The 21,360-nt window shown below is 34.7% G+C and overlaps 2 protein-coding genes across 2 annotated transcripts in view; both read right to left on the bottom strand.

The window, feature by feature from the left end:
- The window catches only part of LOC130671574 (sonic hedgehog protein), a 30,009-nt gene extending 11,610 nt beyond the window's left edge, over positions 1 to 18,399 (bottom strand). Inside the window, exon 1 of the mRNA XM_057475543.1 lies at positions 16,859 to 18,399. Coding sequence (XP_057331526.1) covers positions 16,859 to 17,365 — 507 coding nt within the window. The 5' untranslated portion in view covers positions 17,366 to 18,399. The remainder of the gene's footprint in view (positions 1 to 16,858) is intronic.
- Positions 6,046 to 6,841, bottom strand: LOC130671575 (uncharacterized). The gene is made up of 2 exons (XM_057475544.1): positions 6,665 to 6,841; positions 6,046 to 6,491 (listed from the first exon to the last, which is right to left on the bottom strand). The coding sequence occupies exons 1-2, from the start codon at positions 6,720 to 6,722 to the stop codon at positions 6,148 to 6,150; spliced, it is 402 nt and encodes a 133-aa protein (XP_057331527.1). The 5' UTR covers positions 6,723 to 6,841; the 3' UTR covers positions 6,046 to 6,147.
- Positions 18,400 to 21,360: the final 2,961 nt, after the last annotated feature.

Here is a 21,360-nt window from a genome sequence, read left to right as displayed (position 1 = left end):
TGCATACATCCCAATGCCCATATCTATTTAACATTACTATTTTATTACACTAATTATGTACATATATACATATATATTTGTTTTATCTAATCATTACATATATTTATATTTAATTAACTTGTTACAAAACAATCACGTTTATCTTCACTGTATATTTCAAGTAAACATTTTCCATCTCACTTCAACTGCCTCTCGCGCCCAAACTATCCCACTTACATAAAAATTCATTGATACCTTTTTTGTTGCCAATTAAATTTCCTACAAAATCATTCCTGTGCATTTTTACCATACACCCGATAGTTTACGCGTAATTTTAATTTTTATCACAAAATAATTCATCGGATTAAGTGTGCACATTTTTTATTTTTCTTCGATTGCTTCTTTCACTCAAACTACTGATTCTACGTAAAAATTCAAAGAGACCTTTTTTGTAGGAAATTCAATTTGCTAAAAATTTGTTCCTCACAATTTTTCACTCAAAGCGCCTAGTTTACGAGTTATTTGAATTTAAAGGTAAAAGAAAAGTCTGAAAAATTCCCCACATTAATAAATTGATAAATAAATATAATAATATATAGAAATATGTAAATGATACATATATATATTGAATGAGTATAATTTGCTGGTGTGCGTAATATAAAAAAAATCATATTGTGACGGGGGTTGCACGAGCGGTGGGTATCGTGTTCCAAATCGCGCTCCAGGATCTTCGGATCGGGTTATTAGGATCAAAAATGAATGTAAATCCCCTTAACACGATCCCTGGGCAAAACACGGCTACCCGGGCAGACTTCGGGCCCTCCAAAGTGGTCAGATTAGCTCGAATCCCGCGCGGGTCCACCTACACCATTCACTACAAGCTCCTTTTTATTCTTCCTTCTGGTCACTCTCACCTCCACACTGCCCACTACTACTTTCGCCCCCCCCCCCTCCCCATCCTCCTTTTTCTTTTTTCATCTCCACCGTACAACACACAGCCATACCTTTCATCCCGTCCAAGGATCAAGTCCCAGATCCTATCTCGTCCTTTTATCCCTCAGATGTCCAGCTCCGATCCAACTATTTACAGCAAATATTTTGTTCTACACCCAGTAGAGCCCAACAAATAAAATGGAAACTCATATTGTCTACAAACCGTTTAGTTAAGTAGTTTCATTACTCACAAAAAATATAAATCCTCTATCTCAACTTTTATTTTTTTTTTTATTTTTTAAATCAATTTATAATCTCCCGGGTAATTGATACCACTAATTTATTTTTGACTACCTGACCTCGATATTATTTCGATAAAAAAAAAAATAATAATAATTACAAAAATAAAACTAAATTTATTCCACCAGCTATGGCCACGATTTTGTTATCAAATAAAAATACGCTGACGCATCCCGCCGGTAAAATATAAATTACTGTAAAATTAATGTTCCCTAACCCGCGAGCTCACGAAACTAAAGCAACCAGCTTGGCCTAATCCAGCTAAAAATAGACCCAACATCAATTATACGAAATTAAAACAAAGCAAAGCTCGTAATAATAATTATTAATTCAAGTGTAAACATATAAAACGTTTATTGACGTCAACTCGAATTATATACGATAATAACCGCGTAGTGTAGATGTGAGTATCGGCACGTATACCATCCACCTACGCTCATAACCACATAAACAATTTACTATATATTTATAAAGTCCCAGGTCTCGCGATCGAAAAATTACAATATATATATTCGAGAGCGTAAACACCAAACAATTGGTCCATTGAAATGGGAACAGTTTTTCATCTCAGAACACTGGGTAAAGTCCGCGGCAATAAATTACAATAAATATACACGCTCATATATATACACATATGTGTATAGTGGATTTTTAATTCCGAGAAAGACAAACTATAAAAAATTAAATAATTAGCCGGTAAAAAAAAAAGTTATAATTATTTTTGAACGGTTAATTTATAGTTTGGTAACGGTGTTTAATTTAAAATGGTTACGTTTAATGATTAATTAAGAGAAGGTATATATATATATATTTATAAATACAAAGATGATGACGACAACGAGAGTACGATGACGAGTAAAAAACGGTTCGCCAGACGCGCAACACATTCAACATAATCCTGTCAAACAAGTTATATTGTTGAGTATATATATGTATATAAATATATGTCGAGAGTGTCTTTGGTGTGTATATAATATATATGAGGCTGGATGATTAAGAGTCCCCATTAAACCCTCGTAATCGACTACTCATAACCCGAGTAGGCTTCCGCATCACCGGAAGGAGATCATCATCACTTACAGACACAGAAAAGCCTATCGAGATATTTGTCTTGGCATTATAAATATCCATCGATTCATCGTCTGGCCGAGAAGAGGACTCGCATCACTGGGATAGACGGGAATAAATAATAGAGAACAACACACAGAAGGTGGAAGAACCCGAGTCGAGTCGAGTCGGGCTGGAAAAATAATAAAACAAGAGGCCGGAGATGAAAATGATGAGCGAGGGACTCGAGTTTTAAAAATAATAAAAAACGATGGAAGATAACCTCTGGCTCTTGTTTGCTCCCTCCCCCCCCCTTCCTTACTGGGATAGTGTGTACGTATACACCGGGACCGAGAGCGTTATTAATCTTCCTCGATATCTCCGTGCCTGCCGTGAATGGAGGAGCTGAGGATGCATGGGTCCATGGGTCCATGGGTGCATGCCATGGATGTAAGCTGGAAGCCACGGTGGACATGTTTTCCGAGAGGTTTTAAGTGTTTTTATCTGGTAGCTTTGTTCGGGGCAGGGGATAAATCGATAAATCAGTTCAAAATTCAGATAGCATTTGGAAATTAAATACCGGATTAAGCCGGCCAGGATGCTTACAAAAGTACGGGCGATTTCGTGCTAAATCCGCCGCTACTCGAGTGTTTACGTTATCTCGGTGGCTATTAGTCTCTCGAGGTGTGTGGCCCTTGCATGCCACCAAACACTCCATTCCGATGACGCGAGGCAACGAGGGCCCGCGATGCACTTTTGCGCTCGCTGCCGAGCGACCCCAAGGGTTAACTTAAGTAGCTATCGGCAATCACCATCTACTTCTTGCTTCATCCTTAACGACCTCGTAGCCTCGCTAAACATTTTTTCCGCAAGCTTTTTATTCAAATTAATCTCGGAAATTCCCCTAAACTGGTTTTTACTCAATTTCGTTATCATTGGAAATAAGTTTTGCTTCTTTTTTCCCGGACCGTCTTGCCCAGCTTTGGGTAATAAAAATATGAGACGGCTTACTGACATAATAATTTAATAAATGAGCTATTAAGATGATAGATTATTATTATATGGACAAATATAAACATTTATATTTTGTCATCTGACAAATTAATCACTCAAAATATTTATGTATACCTAGTATTTACAGAGATCTCAAGGGATCGATCGCTCATCATTGTGTAGCCTACAATAGATTGATGATCACCATTTTTTACCAACCAATAAAATTATCTTGTAGATAATCCAGCTCTCGATCATCAAATTTTTTGAATTTCGAAACTTCATTTTTTTTTCTATCAACAACTTTTGAAATTATCTAGTCTACACTGGGGTAAAATGGGCACCCAGAAAGTGTAGAAAAAAATTGCGGGAAAATCGGAGTATTTAAATTTTTTTTTTAAATTTTCATTTTACCCCGACCCAGATTTTGAGGGGGCGGAAAAAGAAAATAAAAGTTAAGTTCATAGTTTAAAGTTTGGCGAGGGCATAAATGGAGACGGGAACAATAAAGTCGGGCTGTTATACGACCGCCAGTTAAATATTACGAGGATCGTAACGCGATTATTATGAATATAAACTCGTGGTTGGTTTCTTTAATACTTTTAAATACTCATACATTAAATACGCAATAAATTTTATTGTCTATTTCCATTTAAAGTTTATTTTTATTCAAAATAATTATAAATATTTAATTTAAGTTAATACTTTTTAAGTAAAATCACTTTCCGAAAATATGAGACGGGCCTTTTTTTTTTTTTCTTTTTTTTTTTTCCAAGTAAATAGTTTATGTTCAGTCAATGGGATATGGAGATTTATGTTTATAGAGGAATGACAATCTTGTTTTTTTTCTTTCTCTGAATCCTCGAGCGTGAATAATCTAAACGCGTTGCTACGGGCGCGTAACTAATCGCGATACAAATATTTTTCGGTTAAAAATTTTTTTTATGCTTAAATTCTGTTTACAATTTTCGAGCGACTTCAGACCAACGAGGAGGCTAAAAAATAATTTACTAGGTATTTTTTAAAAATTTATCGGACAGAATAAAATTTTGAAACTAGATCAGGTGATAGTGAAAACAAATGCTCAGAAAGAAAAACATTTAGAAGATTTCGGGTACCGATCGGAGGCTTGTAATGACCAAAAACAGTTTCCCAAACCCGTCAACACGTTTAGAGTAAAATAATCATAATCGAGATGATAAAAATCAGGGACAGTTTACTTTAAAAGTGAAAATATTTATTTAAAAAGCCCGGATGCACCAGAAAATACCAACAGTTAACTAAAAGCAGGAATATTCCTGGCGAATTAGTTACACCGTTTTTGATTATTTACGGGTGAATAAACAGAATACTTTTTTCTTTTTCTCAAAAGAAATTCCATCTTCATCTTCCCAGCTCTGGTTCCCCCTCTCTTAATATCACACACAGGAATTTGAAATTCCCGGTTTGTTTATAAAATAAAAAATAACACCAGCACTGAAGATTTACAAAGAAATTTTTAAATATTGTGCAGAATAACTGATTAGTCCCGGACCCAGCTATTTTATAAGCTTCCTCTTCAGCTCACTGGCTTAAGTCTGAAAATTTCTCCACGGGGTGCGCGCCCCATAAACAAACTTAAGCCCAGACCAGAACCGTGAGCAAGACCTAGACCTAGACCCAGATCTACGGCACTGACTGTGAGCTAACCAACTTTGAAAATTCGTAACACTGATGCTATATATAGCTACCGATACGCCAATAAACATAAAACCATTCAATTGTCACCTCTTTTCACCGGCCTGCAGTTTAAACTTTTCTACAACAGGCCCCAATAATTATTTATAAATATTCAGTAGGGGAGGGTGGGGCAGAGTGGCCCCCCTAAGCCAATTATTATTTTTTGTGGCTTTCAACCATAAGATCACTTTACTTTTGTCCTATTTCGAACAAATTTATGGACATTTTGCCAAAATTCTGAAAAATTTTTTTTTTTTTTTTGTGGGGCAGAGCGGCCCCCCTTCAAAAAGTGACAAAAAAATTTTTTTTTTCGTTTTTTTTTTTTTTAAATTGTTTTCATCATTAAGAATGTATTTCTTTCTCTTGACAACTATTTTTGGTTTTATATTACTCGAAAAAAATTTTTTAAAGCGTAAAAAATCGTTCACTCTCGATTACCTTAATTACTAATTGTTATTTAATAAAAAAAAAATCAATTCTATAATTTTACTTTATTTCAAAAATTTATCAACTAAAAAAAAAAATTTAATTTTTATAAATTTTTAGTGACCAAATTTGCCTCTTACATAAAGAAACGGCCGAAAAATATGAAAAAATAATTTTTTCGTAAGTTTCGGCTGGTCCATTTTGCCCCAGGTGTTATGCGTAGGGCTAGAAATGTGGAATTATACTAATTTTTTTTTAATTTGACGATAAAAATATGAAAAAATCACTTTTTCAAAATTTTGGGCTTGTCCATTTTGCCCCAAATGTCATGCGTAGGGGTAAAAATGCGCAAACATATCGGATTTATAGTAATTAGTCGAAAAAAAAAAAATTTTTTTTTTGGTCAAAATTTCAGGGGGGCCGCTCTGCCCCATGGGGGTCACTCTGTCCCACCCTCCCCTACACCCACGTACTTTCAGTGCTGCTGTAACTGTAATTAGTGTTATCAATAAAATATTTAAACCTTGAAAAATAGTCTACACGGTGAACGCACGTGTAATGTTTGTGAACATCTGTGTCTATAAAACTATAAATTAAAGTTAATTCTAAAAATAAAAATGAAAAAAATAAAAAACCACTGGATAAATTTTTTTAAAAGAATTTTATTAAAATCGATTTATAATTACAATAATTTAAAACACTATTTATAAAAAAAATACGATCTAGTCCATAAAAAATATAAAATATTATCTATTGATAAGGTATTCCCAGAACGACTCTAATGAACTTTTTGAGCTTATCGTCGTTCGTTTTCAAGTTGTCTGCCGGAAAAATAGGAATCTCGCAGTCATTGAAGTTCGTGCAGTTGTAGTCTCTCGTCAACTTCGGCTTGTAGATGTTAAATATGTAAGTCACTGCTTGTGGGTCCACTGTCCAGTCGCCCTTTTTGAATCTATAGCAGTAGGTCGACAGCAAAAAATCAGCCAGCTTGTCCTGGTCCTCTGTCTTGTAGCCCTGCTCCTGAATATTTGAGGCCCGCGAGTCAACACAATTCAAAACGTCGTCATCCAACTCGTCGTTGTTTATGGGTACACCTGGATAGAAATATTTATTTATCACAAATCACTGATTGCTACGAAATACCTCAGGAAATATATTTTCAGCCCGAGTTCGCTGCGTGACGGAGGCAACAAAGCGCCACGTACTCGGGTTTTGAAAATATATTTGTATGTAAAATAGCTAATTAATATATAAAGTGACAACTTACATGATGAATAATGGACGAGGGTGATGAGGAACACTAACAGTAATTTATCGTAAGACATTTTAACAGCGAGTGCTCTCTATAATTTTTTTCACGGTTAATATATACCAACTTGATAACACACATTAAACACTCACGTTATCAGTAATGATCATAATTCTTATCTAAAAACTTATATTACCGTTTATTTCCTTCACACAAATTTCAAATATTACTAATTTACGTCATAATATGTGTCAATAATAAGTCACTTTAAATAATTTGAACGTAAATTAATCCCTGTCACATAAAATTATAATTATCAATGAATGTAATCATCTTTATTTTTTTTTCGCTTTCTTTGTCGCTCTCGAAGCACAAATCAAACTTAATATATATTTTCGCTGGTGTTTACATTAATTAGTAAACAATGAAAATGACGCAAGTAGATTTCAATAAATGCTTATTTTTATGTTTTATTTTTTCTTTTTTTTTTGACTATTTATACACGTGTGTTAAAGTCACCTAAGGTGATGTTACTATTGTCACCTACTTCCGGTATTGATTTTTTAAAATACGTCTTTAAAGTATTTTAATTATTTATTCTCAAATTAAGCAAACTACCGGTTTTTTTTATTTTCTCACGAGATTTCAAATTTTCCCGCGGTTTTTTTTTGAGCCTAGCGTTAATATTTGTTATTTAGGGGAAGGGGGGGGGGGCAAAAAGGGGTAGGGTAAATGGTTTTTAAACATTCCAAAATCACTTCTGTAAATATAATTAAGCATTACTTTGAATTTTTTTGGTAAACTTTTTCAAAAATAAATTGTCAGTTGAAAAATATTAATGACGTTTGTTTCATGATAAAAACTATTGAAAATTTTTTTTCTTCTTTTGTCTCCAATAAAAATGTAAAATATAATTTTTCTTCATGTAAATTACTTACAAAAAAATTAAACTTAATCAAATTCGTTTAAAATCCAGAAATTTTTTTTTTTTCCCTTTTTTAGGGGGTCCCCCCTTTGCCCGCAGAAATGAAAAATTTTTTTTTCAACGGTAACTGAAAATTTCTTCTATTTACTTTGAATATCATTAAAAAAAAAAAATTTTGCGTATTTGAGTCCTCGAAAACTCGGTATTTCCTTAAGTACCCCCTTTTGCCCCTCCCTCCCCTATATGTAGACAAAAAGAAAATTTTACTTGCCCTGATAAATTTTTTGCACCATGAATTGAAAAATAAAATTTTCTTGTGTCAATAAATTATTTCTAGTCCATAATGAAAAATAATTCTTGCGCCAAGAAATAATTTATTTCTGTGTATATAAAAATAAATAAAATTTGTGTTTAACGTGAGAGCTGAGATTGTTTCCGGCGATCGGCTCGTTAGCATCATCGTGTTTCTACTGACGGGAACGATAACCGCTCGTTAACGGCGATTAAACGGCAAGCAAAACATCCACGCGATGAGGACGAAACAATCTCGGCGTTGGCATACAATACAAGGGCTAAAAAAATACTCGGGCACTTTAGTTTTTAGAACAATAGCCAACTGGAGTTTAAATACTGGCTGCTGTTTCAAAAAAATTTTTTAAAATATCAACTTGATAATTGACTGGAGTTATTTGCGCTGTACTAAATGCCAGTAATTAGACAAAAAATATGGAGGCTCTAGAGGTCATTGCTCTGCAAGAAGGGGCAAAATAGACATGGGGTGAATTGGCCATAATTTAAAGTCACATGTAACTTTTTTGTTTGAAAACAAAAGTTTAAATTAGTAAGAAGGCGACGAAAGATGTCTAAGATAAAATAAAAGCTGGTACGCATGAGCAAAAAGTTAAATTAATTATTACTACGACAGAGGTTTGGAGAACGCTCGGCACGTCACCGTATTAACCACCAATGGGTTTTAAGTTACCGATTATTGGTCAGCTGGGCCCTTATTTTCTATACAATACCTCGACTTTAAAGCCTCGGCATTCCGTCGCGTCGACTAAACGTCCAAGTATTAAATCAGAACGATAAATAACTTGCCCGCGACGGAATCCTTTGCCCGTACTCTTTTTTATCATATCACCAAATCGTAGCTACTCGTGTTCTGTCGATCTTGCTCGTTTTTGTACTCACCTGATTCTTGTTCTCAAACACTGGCCAGCTCTCGTTCACCACTTCGTCAATCCAAATCGCCATCGATCCTCTCCCGCGGTCACTCGCCGACTTTCTGCCCCATCGATGGCCACCCCGCATTCCGCGTCCTTACTCATCTCTCAAAAGATGCCAATATTCCCGTACCACGAAAACCCCATGGAGTTTTTAGAAATACCCCTTAGTATCCCGCGCCCGATACACTCGCGGCTAAATTATTTTTATTCAAATATAACATGATCATTTTTTTTTACTCAAATATAAAACCGCGGCCATTGTTCTGGGCTATGGAAATTAATTGAATTTATTTGAATAAAGGAATATAATAATCGAATATTCATTAAAAAAAAAACACATTATTATTATTTATTCAAATTACCCGCGTGTGTTTATTTATAAAATAATAAATAATATATATTTTTATTATTTTATTTATTGTTTATTAATTTTCGTGTGTTAAATATATGAATAAGAAACTGGGGTGCATTACTTTTAAATGCATTAACCGAGTAAGGATCGTAAATATATAAAAGTATGAGTACAAGACAATGAACAATGGAATGTCGCGACATGAATTATACAGTTATTTATTTATCAACATTAAATCTGTATTATTTAGCTCGGGAAAATAAATCTACCGAGTGAGAGGGAGAGAGAATTATGTGAATTTTTTAATACCGCATATGGAGTTGTTTGATTTTTTTAAAATTATTAACAAAAAATATATAATATCGGTAATATTGTATGTGATTCCGTGTGCCGGTTGAGCATGAGAACAATTTGACAAAAGAGAAATGTCGGCATGTGAGCAAACCTATAAATTGTCCGGTGTTTGCACAGCGGAGAAAGGGAACAGTGAAACTGCAGTTAATATTTTTTAAATTTTTTTGTTGTTTATTGATTGTGCGCGGAAAAAACAGTTCTGTAAAAGTTACAGAAAAAAATCGGTAAAATTTACTGATGATATTATTTGTAACATTTACAGATAAAATATGTTATTTCTACAAATTCATAAATGTTATTTTTATAAATAACATAATGTAATAGGGGGGGAGGGGCAAAGGGGGGGGGGTACTTAAGGAAATACCAAGTTTTCGAGGACTCGTTGAAAAAAAAAATTTTTCATTTCTGCGGGCAAAATGGGGCACCCCCTAAAAAGGGTAAAAAAAAAAAATTTCTGGATTTTGAACGAATTTGATTAAGTTTAATTTTTTGTAAGTAATTTACATGAAGAAAAATTATATTTTACATTTTTATTGGATACAAAAGAAGAAAAAAAATTTTTAATAGTTTTTATCATAAAACAAACGTCATTAATATTTTTCAACTGACAATTGATTTTCGAAAAAATTTATCAAAAAAAATTCAAAATAACGCTTAATTATATTTACAGAAGTGATTTTGGAATGTTTAAAAACCATTTGAAATACAAAATTTTTTTTATCAAATTTTGGGGGTACCCCGTTTTGCCCCTCCCCCCCTTCCCCTACATTATAACTTTATGTAATATTTACTTATAGTTCATGTAAAATCTACATATGGTGTTAACGTTGCAGAATCGTTTTGTAATTTTGAAGTTTGTTTTTTAAAAAAAATTTTGAATATTACAGAATCTTTACTTCAGTTTCAAGTTTTTGAACAAATTTTTGGAATTTTTTGAATAATATTGAATATTGATAAGAAGGAATATCAAATATCATTTCAATGTGCTTTGATCTTAGGCGACAATTTAGGTTTGGACTCAATGTTTGGATTCGTAGAAAGTTTTTCTGCTGCTTCTCACTCGTGCCGTTTATGTTCAGTGGATTAATCAAATTCAAACTCAATGATCCTCGAAGATAAAAACTTATTACTTGGTTCATTATTTGAAAATAAACTTTTTGGTTCTGTAAAAATTACATAATTAAATTGACAGAGAAACATCTGTCAATTTTACAGACTTTTCTGTAACTTTTACAGAACTGTTTTTTCCGTGTGTTAATTTGAATAGTGAAAAATAAAATAAAATATATGTAAGTTATTTAATAAAAAGAGGCATCGAAGGAGAAGAGAATTTACGTTCCTTTCCCACGTCGGTCATTGTCGACCTCAAACTGGTCATCGGATCCCGTCGGCCATGGAGGAAGGAAGTGGTCGCAAAGATCACTTTACACCGGACTAAACCCCATCGGCCTAGTTTCATTATTTATTTTTAATACGCCAATAAATATATGTATATTATATTTTATCAAAATCTTGGCGATTATTATTTCAGACTAGAATTCAAAGTCCATATTTAGTTTATAAACTTAAAAGTCTTCGTGTGAGAAGTTTTAAGATGAAATATAATCTCGAAGCAGGAAGAAAACTAAGAGAAGGTCCAAATGAGAACTTGAAGGCGTATGGATGAGAAAAAATAATAATAATAAAGGTCGGCCATGACGTTATGCAGAGCCTTTGACCTTACGCTCGATCTCGCGGTGGATTATGGCGTCGGCTGTAGAGAACCCTCTTGCTAATTTTTTTTTCTTCTTTTCCCAGCTCCCCAGAGCAAACTACAGCCAACCAGATGACGTTTTCTCAATGCTCATAACCTCGAAGTTCGGAACCAGCGACACCTACCCCAGCGTCTCTATTTTTGAGGTTAACTCAAGATGGCAGAAAAAATAGCGAAAGGATGATAATTAAAATAATAAAAGAACAAGTCGAGGTAGAGGTTGAGGTAGAAACGGATAAAAAATAAGCTGGGTTAGTTTAGTTGGTATAACACCGTGTAAAACCGTTTTCGCCCTAAAAAAATCTCATCCCCCTTGAGGGACCTTAATTAGCGGCGGCACGGACGCGGAGATTCTTACATGCAGACAAAGGAGCAGTATATTGCCACTCGTTTTAATATACCTCATTCATTTTTATTTTTATTCCCATTCTTATTTTTTTTTTTTTATATAAAAACTATTTTTTGCGTAAGCGAAACATCATTAGCCCGACTTTGTTTTCATTTGTCATAATAGTCGGGCAATTAAATAAAGTGACCGCTAATAGCGCGCCTCGCATTTTTTTTTAAATTTTTTACCTAAAAAATTATCCGGGGGATTTTGGATTAATTTGTTTTTCTGTAATCGGAGCTCGGTTTGTTGGGTTGGACACTACATTAAATTTAAAGCTGCACAACAAGCGCATGACCTCCAAAACTTGTTTTCGCTACTTTTTCGGCACACATACACACAAAATGGCTTCATTTACATCATTATGCTTCAATAGATTTTAATTATTTTAAATAACGGATGTTTCATTTTTTTTATACGGCTTCTATTTAGGAATTTATGGGTTTTGATTTCATTTCACTTTCCCATTTCCGTCTTTATTAATTTATTTAAAAAAAAAAAATAGTAGGAGAATAAAGAAAAAAATTTCTTTAATAAGATATACAAGCTGACAATAAAAACTATTGAATTGCAGATTTAATCGGGAAGAAACTCGATAGTCGCACGTGGCAACACGTGATACCGGGTTAAAACATCAATGTGTCACAATCCCATCAATAGAAAAATAAAAAAGAGATCAAGCCTTGCCTCTATAAGTGAATTTAACTTAAAATAATCTTATACATACCTATATATATATATTTATATATGTATCGAGTAGAGTGCGAGGCAGTATATTAAAGAGGATTAAAGATGGGCCTGATAGAAAACGAATCCCGAATAAATTTAAAAACCCAACGGTGACAGTGTGACACCAATCAAGTGCTACAATTAATCAACAATATCCGTCTCGTCTCGATTCGGTCAGCTTATTATATTAATAACCCCCTTATCAGGATATTCAGTATCACAGCAGCCAGCGCGATGTGATCCGATGTTATGAAAACAAAAAGTTATTAAAAATAAACGTCATCGATGGGACATCGATCGGGGGACCCTAAGACAAAGGAGTAACTGACGTCATTTCTAGTCGTCAGTCGTCAGGCGAGAACCCGATGCTTTATGGTCCGAGAAAAGATGAGTGGCTTCATTTCTCCTCTCGAAAATTTTTTTTTTTTATTTTTTTCTCGGGTAAAAAAATCAGAAATTTGTTTCAATAAATTTTATTTTTTCCCTTTTTTTAATACACGTAAAAAATTTGCGGAGTAAATCCGGAGCGGATGACTGTTTATTTATTTGATCTCCTCGGAGTGAAATTTACTCCGAATCGGAGTGAATGCGGTTTTATATATAATCCAGACCACCGAAAAAAGACAAACTCTCTATTTACCCCGTATTCGGAGTGAATTTTTTTAAAAACTCAAAAACTCCGAATGACGGAATGATCCTGGTTAGCAAAAAATTAACAATTTTCGGATTTTTTTATCAACAATTTAATTTAAAAAAAAAAAAAACTAAAAATATGCATATGTAGAAAATTTCAAAAACTATAGGTGCAATTTTTCGAAATATTTTTTTTTTTAATAATTTAGTTTTTTAAAAAATAAAAAAATTATTATTATTTTCTCTATTTTGGTCTCGGGTAAAAAAATCAAAAATTCATTTCCACAAAAAATTTTTTGTCCGTTATCGATTCTGTGTAAATATTTTAGTTTGTTGGTCGTCAAACAAAATTTTTTAGCCGGCTTTGAACAAATTAACCGTGATTATGAAAGACAGTGGTTGATATAGTCATTTTCTAGGAATACTAAATATATATATATATATATTATACTTTTATACTTCTAAATCTCGAGACAGCTCGCAAAGAGATCCTGTCAATATTGTTTCTCGATCTTTATTTTATATTTTTTATGTACCCACGAAATATTTAACCATTTACTTAAAAAGTCTGAGTCGATCCACCGAATTTTTTTTTTTTTTTTTTTTTTTCAGTCTTCTCTCACTTGAGCTCAAAAAAATGTAAAACAAACAGTAAATAATTTTACGAAAAGTAAATTAAATAAATGGAAAATAAATAGCTAATGCATTTAAATATTTATAGAAGGTAATAATAAATAAAATATTTTAAAACTAAATATTTTAGCTGATAACAAATTAAATTTAAAATAAATTTGTCGAGATAATAATAAAGCAAAGATTATTTAAATAAATAATAGTTTAATTAAATGAAATAAAATATTTTAAGGGGTTAGGGGTAGTCAGAATTTTCAAAAAATCGATTTTTTTTTTTTTGCATTTTCTTAAAGTATAATATTTTAAAAATATTGTGTGAAAATTTGAAGTGAATCCGACAAATTCTTTTCGAGTTATTTCGCCAAAAGGCGAAGAATCTTGGTGCTCTTACCAGCGCGCTGAAGCAAGAGGAGAGCTTGATACCTTTTCTCACGATTATTCTCCTTTACCTTCTGATGTTTTAAAAGCTATCAAGCCTATATACGAAGATCTTAGTAATGAAAATTTACTTTCAAGATGTGTAGGTGGATTCAATCAGAATAATAATGAAAGCTTTAACCAACTAGTATGGAAAATATGCCCAAAAACGGTAAATACTAGTTTTACCATCGTACAAATAGCTGCATACGTTGCTATGTGTATATTTAATGAGGGTATAAATTCATTATTAGTCTTGATGAATACACTAGGACTTAATTGTGGGCCTAATTCTCATCGGTATGCAGAAAGAATGGATGCTGCACGTATCAAAGTAGCAGATAAGCGCGCTAATGATAACACCCGAGAAGGTCGATTGCAACGTAGGCACCAGCAAATCGATATTTTGGAAGCTGCTATGTCGGCTGAAGAGCTATTATATGGTCCAGGAATAGATGACTCAGTGTAAGTTATTAAATAATTCTTATAATTCGACATAAATCCATAGCAAAACTTTAAATGCGTTTTTCTCAAAACTATGTTTTCTGAACTGGTGATCACTGTAACTTAAAAACTGCTCGGTAGATTTCAATAAAATTTATTGTACTTTTGAAATACATTAAAAACTCGTGCCTGATCGAAGGATTTTTTTTTTTTTTCAAAATTTCGATTTTTTTTTAACAATAAACTGTCGGTTTTTTTCTCGAAAATTTGAAAAAAATTTCCTGAGGCCGCCATTTTGTTAATTTCGAAAAAAAAAAAAAAAGCTTCGATCAGGCACAAGATTATCTATTAATAAAACTAATTTTTCTTGTCCGATTGATTTTAGATGAATCTCCAAGGACTTATGATGATCACCGCAAAGGACTTCGGGAGGAACGGGCTCTACAAAAACAGCGATAACTTTTTGAATTATTAATTTTTTTTTTTGAAATTTTCGTGAAGTCAAATCGAAACGTGTTCTAATAAAGCTATGTTTTTATTTTTGTCAAATAAAGTAATTAACTACAAAAAAAAAATTATTGAAAATCATCATTTTTTCATACCCCTGAGTACCCCTAACCCCTTAAGTCAAGTGGCAAGAGATCGTCAGAACAAATTATTACTGCTAATGTATTACATGCAAAGTTCCTTTATGATGTTAATTCAAGTATTTAAAAACCTCTTACTCGTCATACATTTTACTCCGACATATGAAAAAACACCTTACGTTTAATTGACAATTAAAATATTTTTTGGGTAATTTTATTTTTCAAAATTTTAAAAATATTTAATAATAAATAAATAAATAAAAAACACTTGTCGCGTCTATGCCACACCTGTTTTTTTTAAAAACATCTATAGATATATATTACGTATTATCGCCGACAAAATGTTCCGATGAAAAGGCCGTCGGCAGAAAAATATATTTTTGTTATTTATAAAACAGAAATAGTTGAAATTTAAAATAATTTTTAATGCTGAGTAAATAAATTATAAAGATAAAAATAAATTGAATTATTTAAATTACGTTACTTTATCTTGGTAATGTAATTGTGCTGCAATTAATACACGTGCTCAAACAATATTTACAACATAGATAAATTTTAGATCTAAAAAAGGTAGATCGGCTCGGTCGTTCATTTACTTTATTCACTATCACTATCGTGTGTCTTCTACATACTCGCAATATCTCCAAAATAATATTTTTTACGGATAAAAAGTGACTGGTGTTTTTAGTGTAATGTACGGTGTTAAAAAATTAGAGTAAAAGTTACTGAGTTTTTTTTGTCAGTGAGAATTTTTTTTTATGGTGCGAAAAAAACTCCATTCAAAATTTAATAAATTGCTTTTTAAATCAAAAAATTTCAGAGTAAATCAGCTCATATATTTTTCATATATGTACATATACTAGACGGTGTTACAATTTTTTCCATGTTCTTCAAATCATCAAAAAAAGAAAATACTCCAAATTTAATTTCTGCTTAAAAAAAATTTCTATTTGAAATTTAAAAATTTCCCGCGTTTCGAAAAAAAATATTAATTACATAATTAGACACTGGAAACTTTTGCTCCAAATTTTGGTCTCAATATTTTTCCGTGAGAAATTTTTTTTATGGTGTGAAAAAAACTCCATTCAAAATTTAATAAATTTCTTTTTAAATCAAAAAATTTCAGAGTAAATCAGCTCATATATTTTTCATACATGTACATATACTAGACGGTGTTACAATTTTTTCCATACTCTTTAAATCATCAAAAAAAAGAAAATACTCCAAATTTAATTTTTGCTAAAAAAAATTTCATTTGAAATTTAAAAATTTCCCGCGTTTAAAAAAAAAACATTAATTACACAATTAAACAATGAAAACTTTTACTCCAAATTTTGGTCTCCATATTTTTCCGTGAGAAATTTTTTCCGATCAATCGATCGAATTAAAAAAAAACGCGACAAATAATAATCGAAGTTGTTATTATTAACACAGTAGTACAAGCAAGGTGTAAAGTAATGTATAAACAGCAATAAATGCATATGAATAAAAGGCTAACGAGCGGCAATATAAACAGATAACTTTTATATACATATATATAAGATGTGCCCACGCATTTAACCGAGTCAGTGATGTTAAGTCTGTAAACACACGTAAGTTGAGCGCAATAACATGTTTATAATAAATAAATAACCATAACTAAACTCGTTACCGTTGGGCTGTTACGATTAATCATCATCATCAATAATTACATGCGTATTACACTACTTAGTATCGTCGTTTGACGTAACGCAGGCAATTTATAAATACACTTATGATTAAGAAAACTCACCTGTGTCATGAGTCGATCGGCTCCGGTGCCTTCCTCATCCTTGAAAATAATGTCCGCGTTGTAATTAGGCACTAGATCACGGAACCTCGAGTCATGCCGGGAAACGCGACCCTCGGAGAGTCCACTCGCAGTTAAAGTGTTTTCACTTACATTCGGCACATGCTGTTTGAAAACTAAAGGGGTTAATTTACGTAAAATGGGTCGTCGGCCGCCACCCCGTCCGGGACCACAGGCCAAGACCCCGGGACTGTCTAGTGCCGGTAGCCAGAAACTCAGCAGAATCACCAATAATATCCTTGGTGGCGGTCTTGTACGTTTTGTTGTGCGACAACGCCCGTGCTGGTTGTCATTGTGATGATTTTTGTTAACATTTTGGTTATTATTATTGCTATTATAACTATTGTAATTATTGTTACGATGGTGGTGGTGATGACAATGGTGATAGTGATGATAGTGATGATGACGCAGGTACGAGACCGGCCGCGCCGTGTCTCTTTGGTGCACCATAATCACGTGGCTGATGGACTCACCACTTTCGGGCAGTTGCAATTGCAATTATCCAAGTAGCCGTTATGGGAATTCAAGTTATTGTAGCAAAGATGATACTGGGGTTTGATGTGGTTTATTAAATATTTACTGCAACACACACTGAGCCAAGGTGTCGAATGAAACGACCACCTCTGACCTCTTTCCTCACTCACGACGAACCATGATAACCAGGGCATCACACCCCTTGGTTCAAATATCTCCAACAAATACTTAACACCACTATCAATTCACTTTTGAAACCAACATTTAAATATACATATATATTAATATATATATAAATAAATAAATAAATAAATAAATAAACAATACACAAAGCAAGAAAACACACACAAAATAATCAATAGAAACAGCACAAGTCACTTAAATAAATAGACATCCCTTGGAGTGTAATCACTGGCAGGAGTGTCGGGGCGATTTAATCCGTGAATTAACCTCGGGTTTTGAATAACGGATTTAAAGTAAACTTTGTTGAACTTAAAAGTGACGTTTACCTGACGGTCAGATGCCGAGAAATGACATGGGTTCGGATTGCGAGCCAGAGATGCACGTTGGACATTGAGGAGCAACACGAAAACCATAGGCTTAGATGCGGGCTAGAGTTAACGCGATTTCTCCCACCAGGAGCGAGGACATCAGTGGTCCCCGTCGGTCCCCACCAGGCCCGCCAGGACCGGTGACGTCACGCCTGAGGGCGCTCGTCGATTGGTCGTGGGCGTGTCCGGACCCAGGCTAAACGAGGACAGGTGCGAGCAACTGGTAAGAAAGCTCCTACGACTAAACAACTTGAGTCGACGAGAGAATCCCGAGTCCTGTACGAGTTAACTCTTGAGTCTGATAGAGTAAAGAATAATCGTACGGACAACCACACGCTCTCCTCTTACTCCCGCTTAAAAGAACCTCCGTGCACTTTCTTACTCATACTCATACCGAGTTCCCTTACTCTCACCGGCCACCAAACCGCGACCCCTTCTACGTCACCAGAATAACAACAACAATCATAAAGAGCCAGCGGGTTACAGTATCGGGATTACTATTTCACTAGTTTTATTTTCTTAATAGTAATTCTAAACTTGTTATACATATTTTTATTATCAAGCTGTAGTTATATTTTTTAGATTTTCATAATGGCCATCATTCAACGGCGTACGAATCACAACTGATAGTAACCATTGGCTCACTTGATTTACTCGATTCGGTCTACACTACACGCTCTTTCACTCTCTTTCAATATCAAGATAAGATACCCTCGCTTGCATCAGACCAGTTATATATATATATATATATATGTATATATAGTATATACAAGGCTATGGAATACTATGTAGAGCTTATGTAGAAGTAGTAGCAGTCAACAACACGCGTATCAACGTGGGATCAACGCCGCAGTGTACATTAGTAGAGAAGGCTGTCAAAGTGCGGCGGGTTCGTTGACGCAAAATTAGTGTTCCTATTCGACGGGTTCTATATCTCAAGTTTTTCTTATCTACACCGTGACAATTCCATTCTTATCCTCGTCACCGACGTCGAGCTGATGAATGTATAGAATAAGCGTGCGTATTGACACGTGAACAGCAAACTCACGATAGCGGCCCGGATAGAACCAGCTATCGATTTTATTTTCATTGATTCATAACAAGTTACAATATAAAATAACCGATAAAAAACATAATAATAATAAGTTGAGGATAATGAGAGGCGATAACGAGGAAAACGAACGTCCATTGATTTTTTAAAAACGGAGTCGCTCGTAAATAACCCGAGTGTAAGACAATATATGCAAATCGGCTGGTATTCAATTATGCCCGGTAAGAAATACAATGTTATATATATGTATATGTATATATATGAGGTGTATAGAGAGACCGGTGGCGTGGATTCTTATGAGGATGAGATATTACGAGATGGTCATCTCTTAGATTTACCGGATGACCGTCGGTTGGTAATAAAATTTCGTGTGGAGATTGGATCCATGCATACATTAAGTGCTCATGATCGACGAAATGACCTGGCATGTGCTATGTATATTATAATGTTTAATAAACATTATTGCAAGTGCTAACTTTCAATAACGAGCCAATATGCAGTAAACAATTTGCCGGACAATTTACTCGGAGGACGATGGGCTGCAAGATGGACGTCTTTAATAAAACGACCGATGGTTTACACTGTAAATAATTTATTATTTTTTACAATAAGCTTTAAATGGTACAAAATAACAGTAAGAGTGCAGGCTGGGCATCGAGCGAGAGTGTGTGTGTGTGTGTTGAAAGAGACTGGATCCTCATCTAGGAAGACGATCGCAGATGATATCAGGTTATAAACGCGGCTGTATAAGTTATACTGGTTGTTTACTAAAAAAAGGCATAATGGGCCCAAATATTTATCATTGGGCAGCGTAATTTTAGGTGTAGTGCGTTTAGTAAACGAACAAGAGGGAAAACAAACACGGCGGCAGTGGCGACGGGAATGAAAGAAATCAAAACTCGAGATGTAGAAAAAGAGAAAGAAAAACTGAGAGTCGATGCAGCGGCAAAAGTAGGAGCTCGAGACCCTGAAAGGAGCAGAAGCAGCAGGATCCACCGAGTTAGAGAAGTAGCAACCGCTATGGGACGAGGGAGGAAAGAAAGAGCGAAACTGCCGTAGAGGCGGAAAGACCTGGCGTCAAAGGATACCGACTCGCCGAGTTAGAGGGTGACGAGGGTGGCCATCGGGGGAGGGAGTCTCCTGCGAGAAGGCCCAGCAAACCCCAATAATAGCACCAGAATTTATATACCTGGACGAAGAAACACAGTGGAATGGACCCGGGACTCTGGACTCTCTTTTCGGTCATGTTTTTCAGGTATGGCTTTTTAACGGTAGGGGGAATGTCGGGCGCCTGTGGTTGCTTCCTTCTTCCCTCAGCTCTTTTTCTAACAGGCTACAGCCTGCAGTCTGCAGCCGGTCCATTGATTCACAAACGAGACCAAACTAACTCTGCTTTTCCTTGTTATGTGACTTTTAGGGACTTTGGGTCACAACCTCGCCGGCACAATGAAGTACAACATAAAACATTAGACATCCTGGTTAAAGTCAGCAGTCGTCTTTGTTCGTCACTCGTTTGGCTGGTAGTGTTGACGCAAAAAGTCTCTCAGGACCTGTACTACGAGGATGCTGATTTACGGGGCTTTGTTTTAGAGAATAACGCGGTGAAGACCCGAGAAAACACGATTGTGTACTGGCTGGTACCCGTGTAGTGTCGTCGCGTTTTCCGTTGGGTGTAAGTCAAACATAAGCATCAGTAGAGCAGCCTGAGAAAGGAGAATATATAATAATGTGAGCTGGCTATCATCCATCACTGAGGAATCAAAGCCATGGTCATCCAATTGCTAAGTATAAGCGACAGCACACAGAGGACTGGCTGGACCGGCCACGTCGTCCTCCTCCTCATCGGCGGCAACCGTCTGTTCTTGTGGATATAAAAGACTGCGGCCAAATATTGTGAAAGGTCTAGACAAGCTTTGAAATATATACGAAATAGATTTTTGGCGTTGCATACCACCCATTATAGACACCAACGAGTTTTAAAAAATCCAGAGAGTGAGTGTGTGCGCGCGCTCGTGGAAGTATCGAGAAAGCAGATAGAAGATGCTGCTGAAGGCTACTAAAGACAGAAACGGTGTGTTGAGAATGTACGGTGGACAAAGATCTTGTTCGGGATATCGCGGAGTTACTTGCCACACGAAAAGTGCCTGATACAATCCCTTCTCTGTAAAAATACTCTCACGCATGAGGATGTGTGTAAGATGCGGGAGCATGTCTGTGTGTGTCAGAGAGAAAGAGAGACTATGGCTCAAACGAGAATTCGAGTAGGCTCTTTAACAACTGGCGGCTCTTTGAACTCCGGTGCCTCTCTCCGCGGCACGAGGAGCCATTTACATTTTACACGCGAAAATACAGTTTATGGCCCGGGCCAA

This window comes from Microplitis mediator, chromosome 7 (assembly GCF_029852145.1).
Source record: "Microplitis mediator isolate UGA2020A chromosome 7, iyMicMedi2.1, whole genome shotgun sequence".
In the NCBI taxonomy this organism is placed as follows: Eukaryota; Metazoa; Arthropoda; class Insecta; order Hymenoptera; family Braconidae; genus Microplitis; species Microplitis mediator.
Note: the sequence above shows the minus strand (reverse complement) of the source record. Positions and strands in the feature narration are given on the sequence as shown.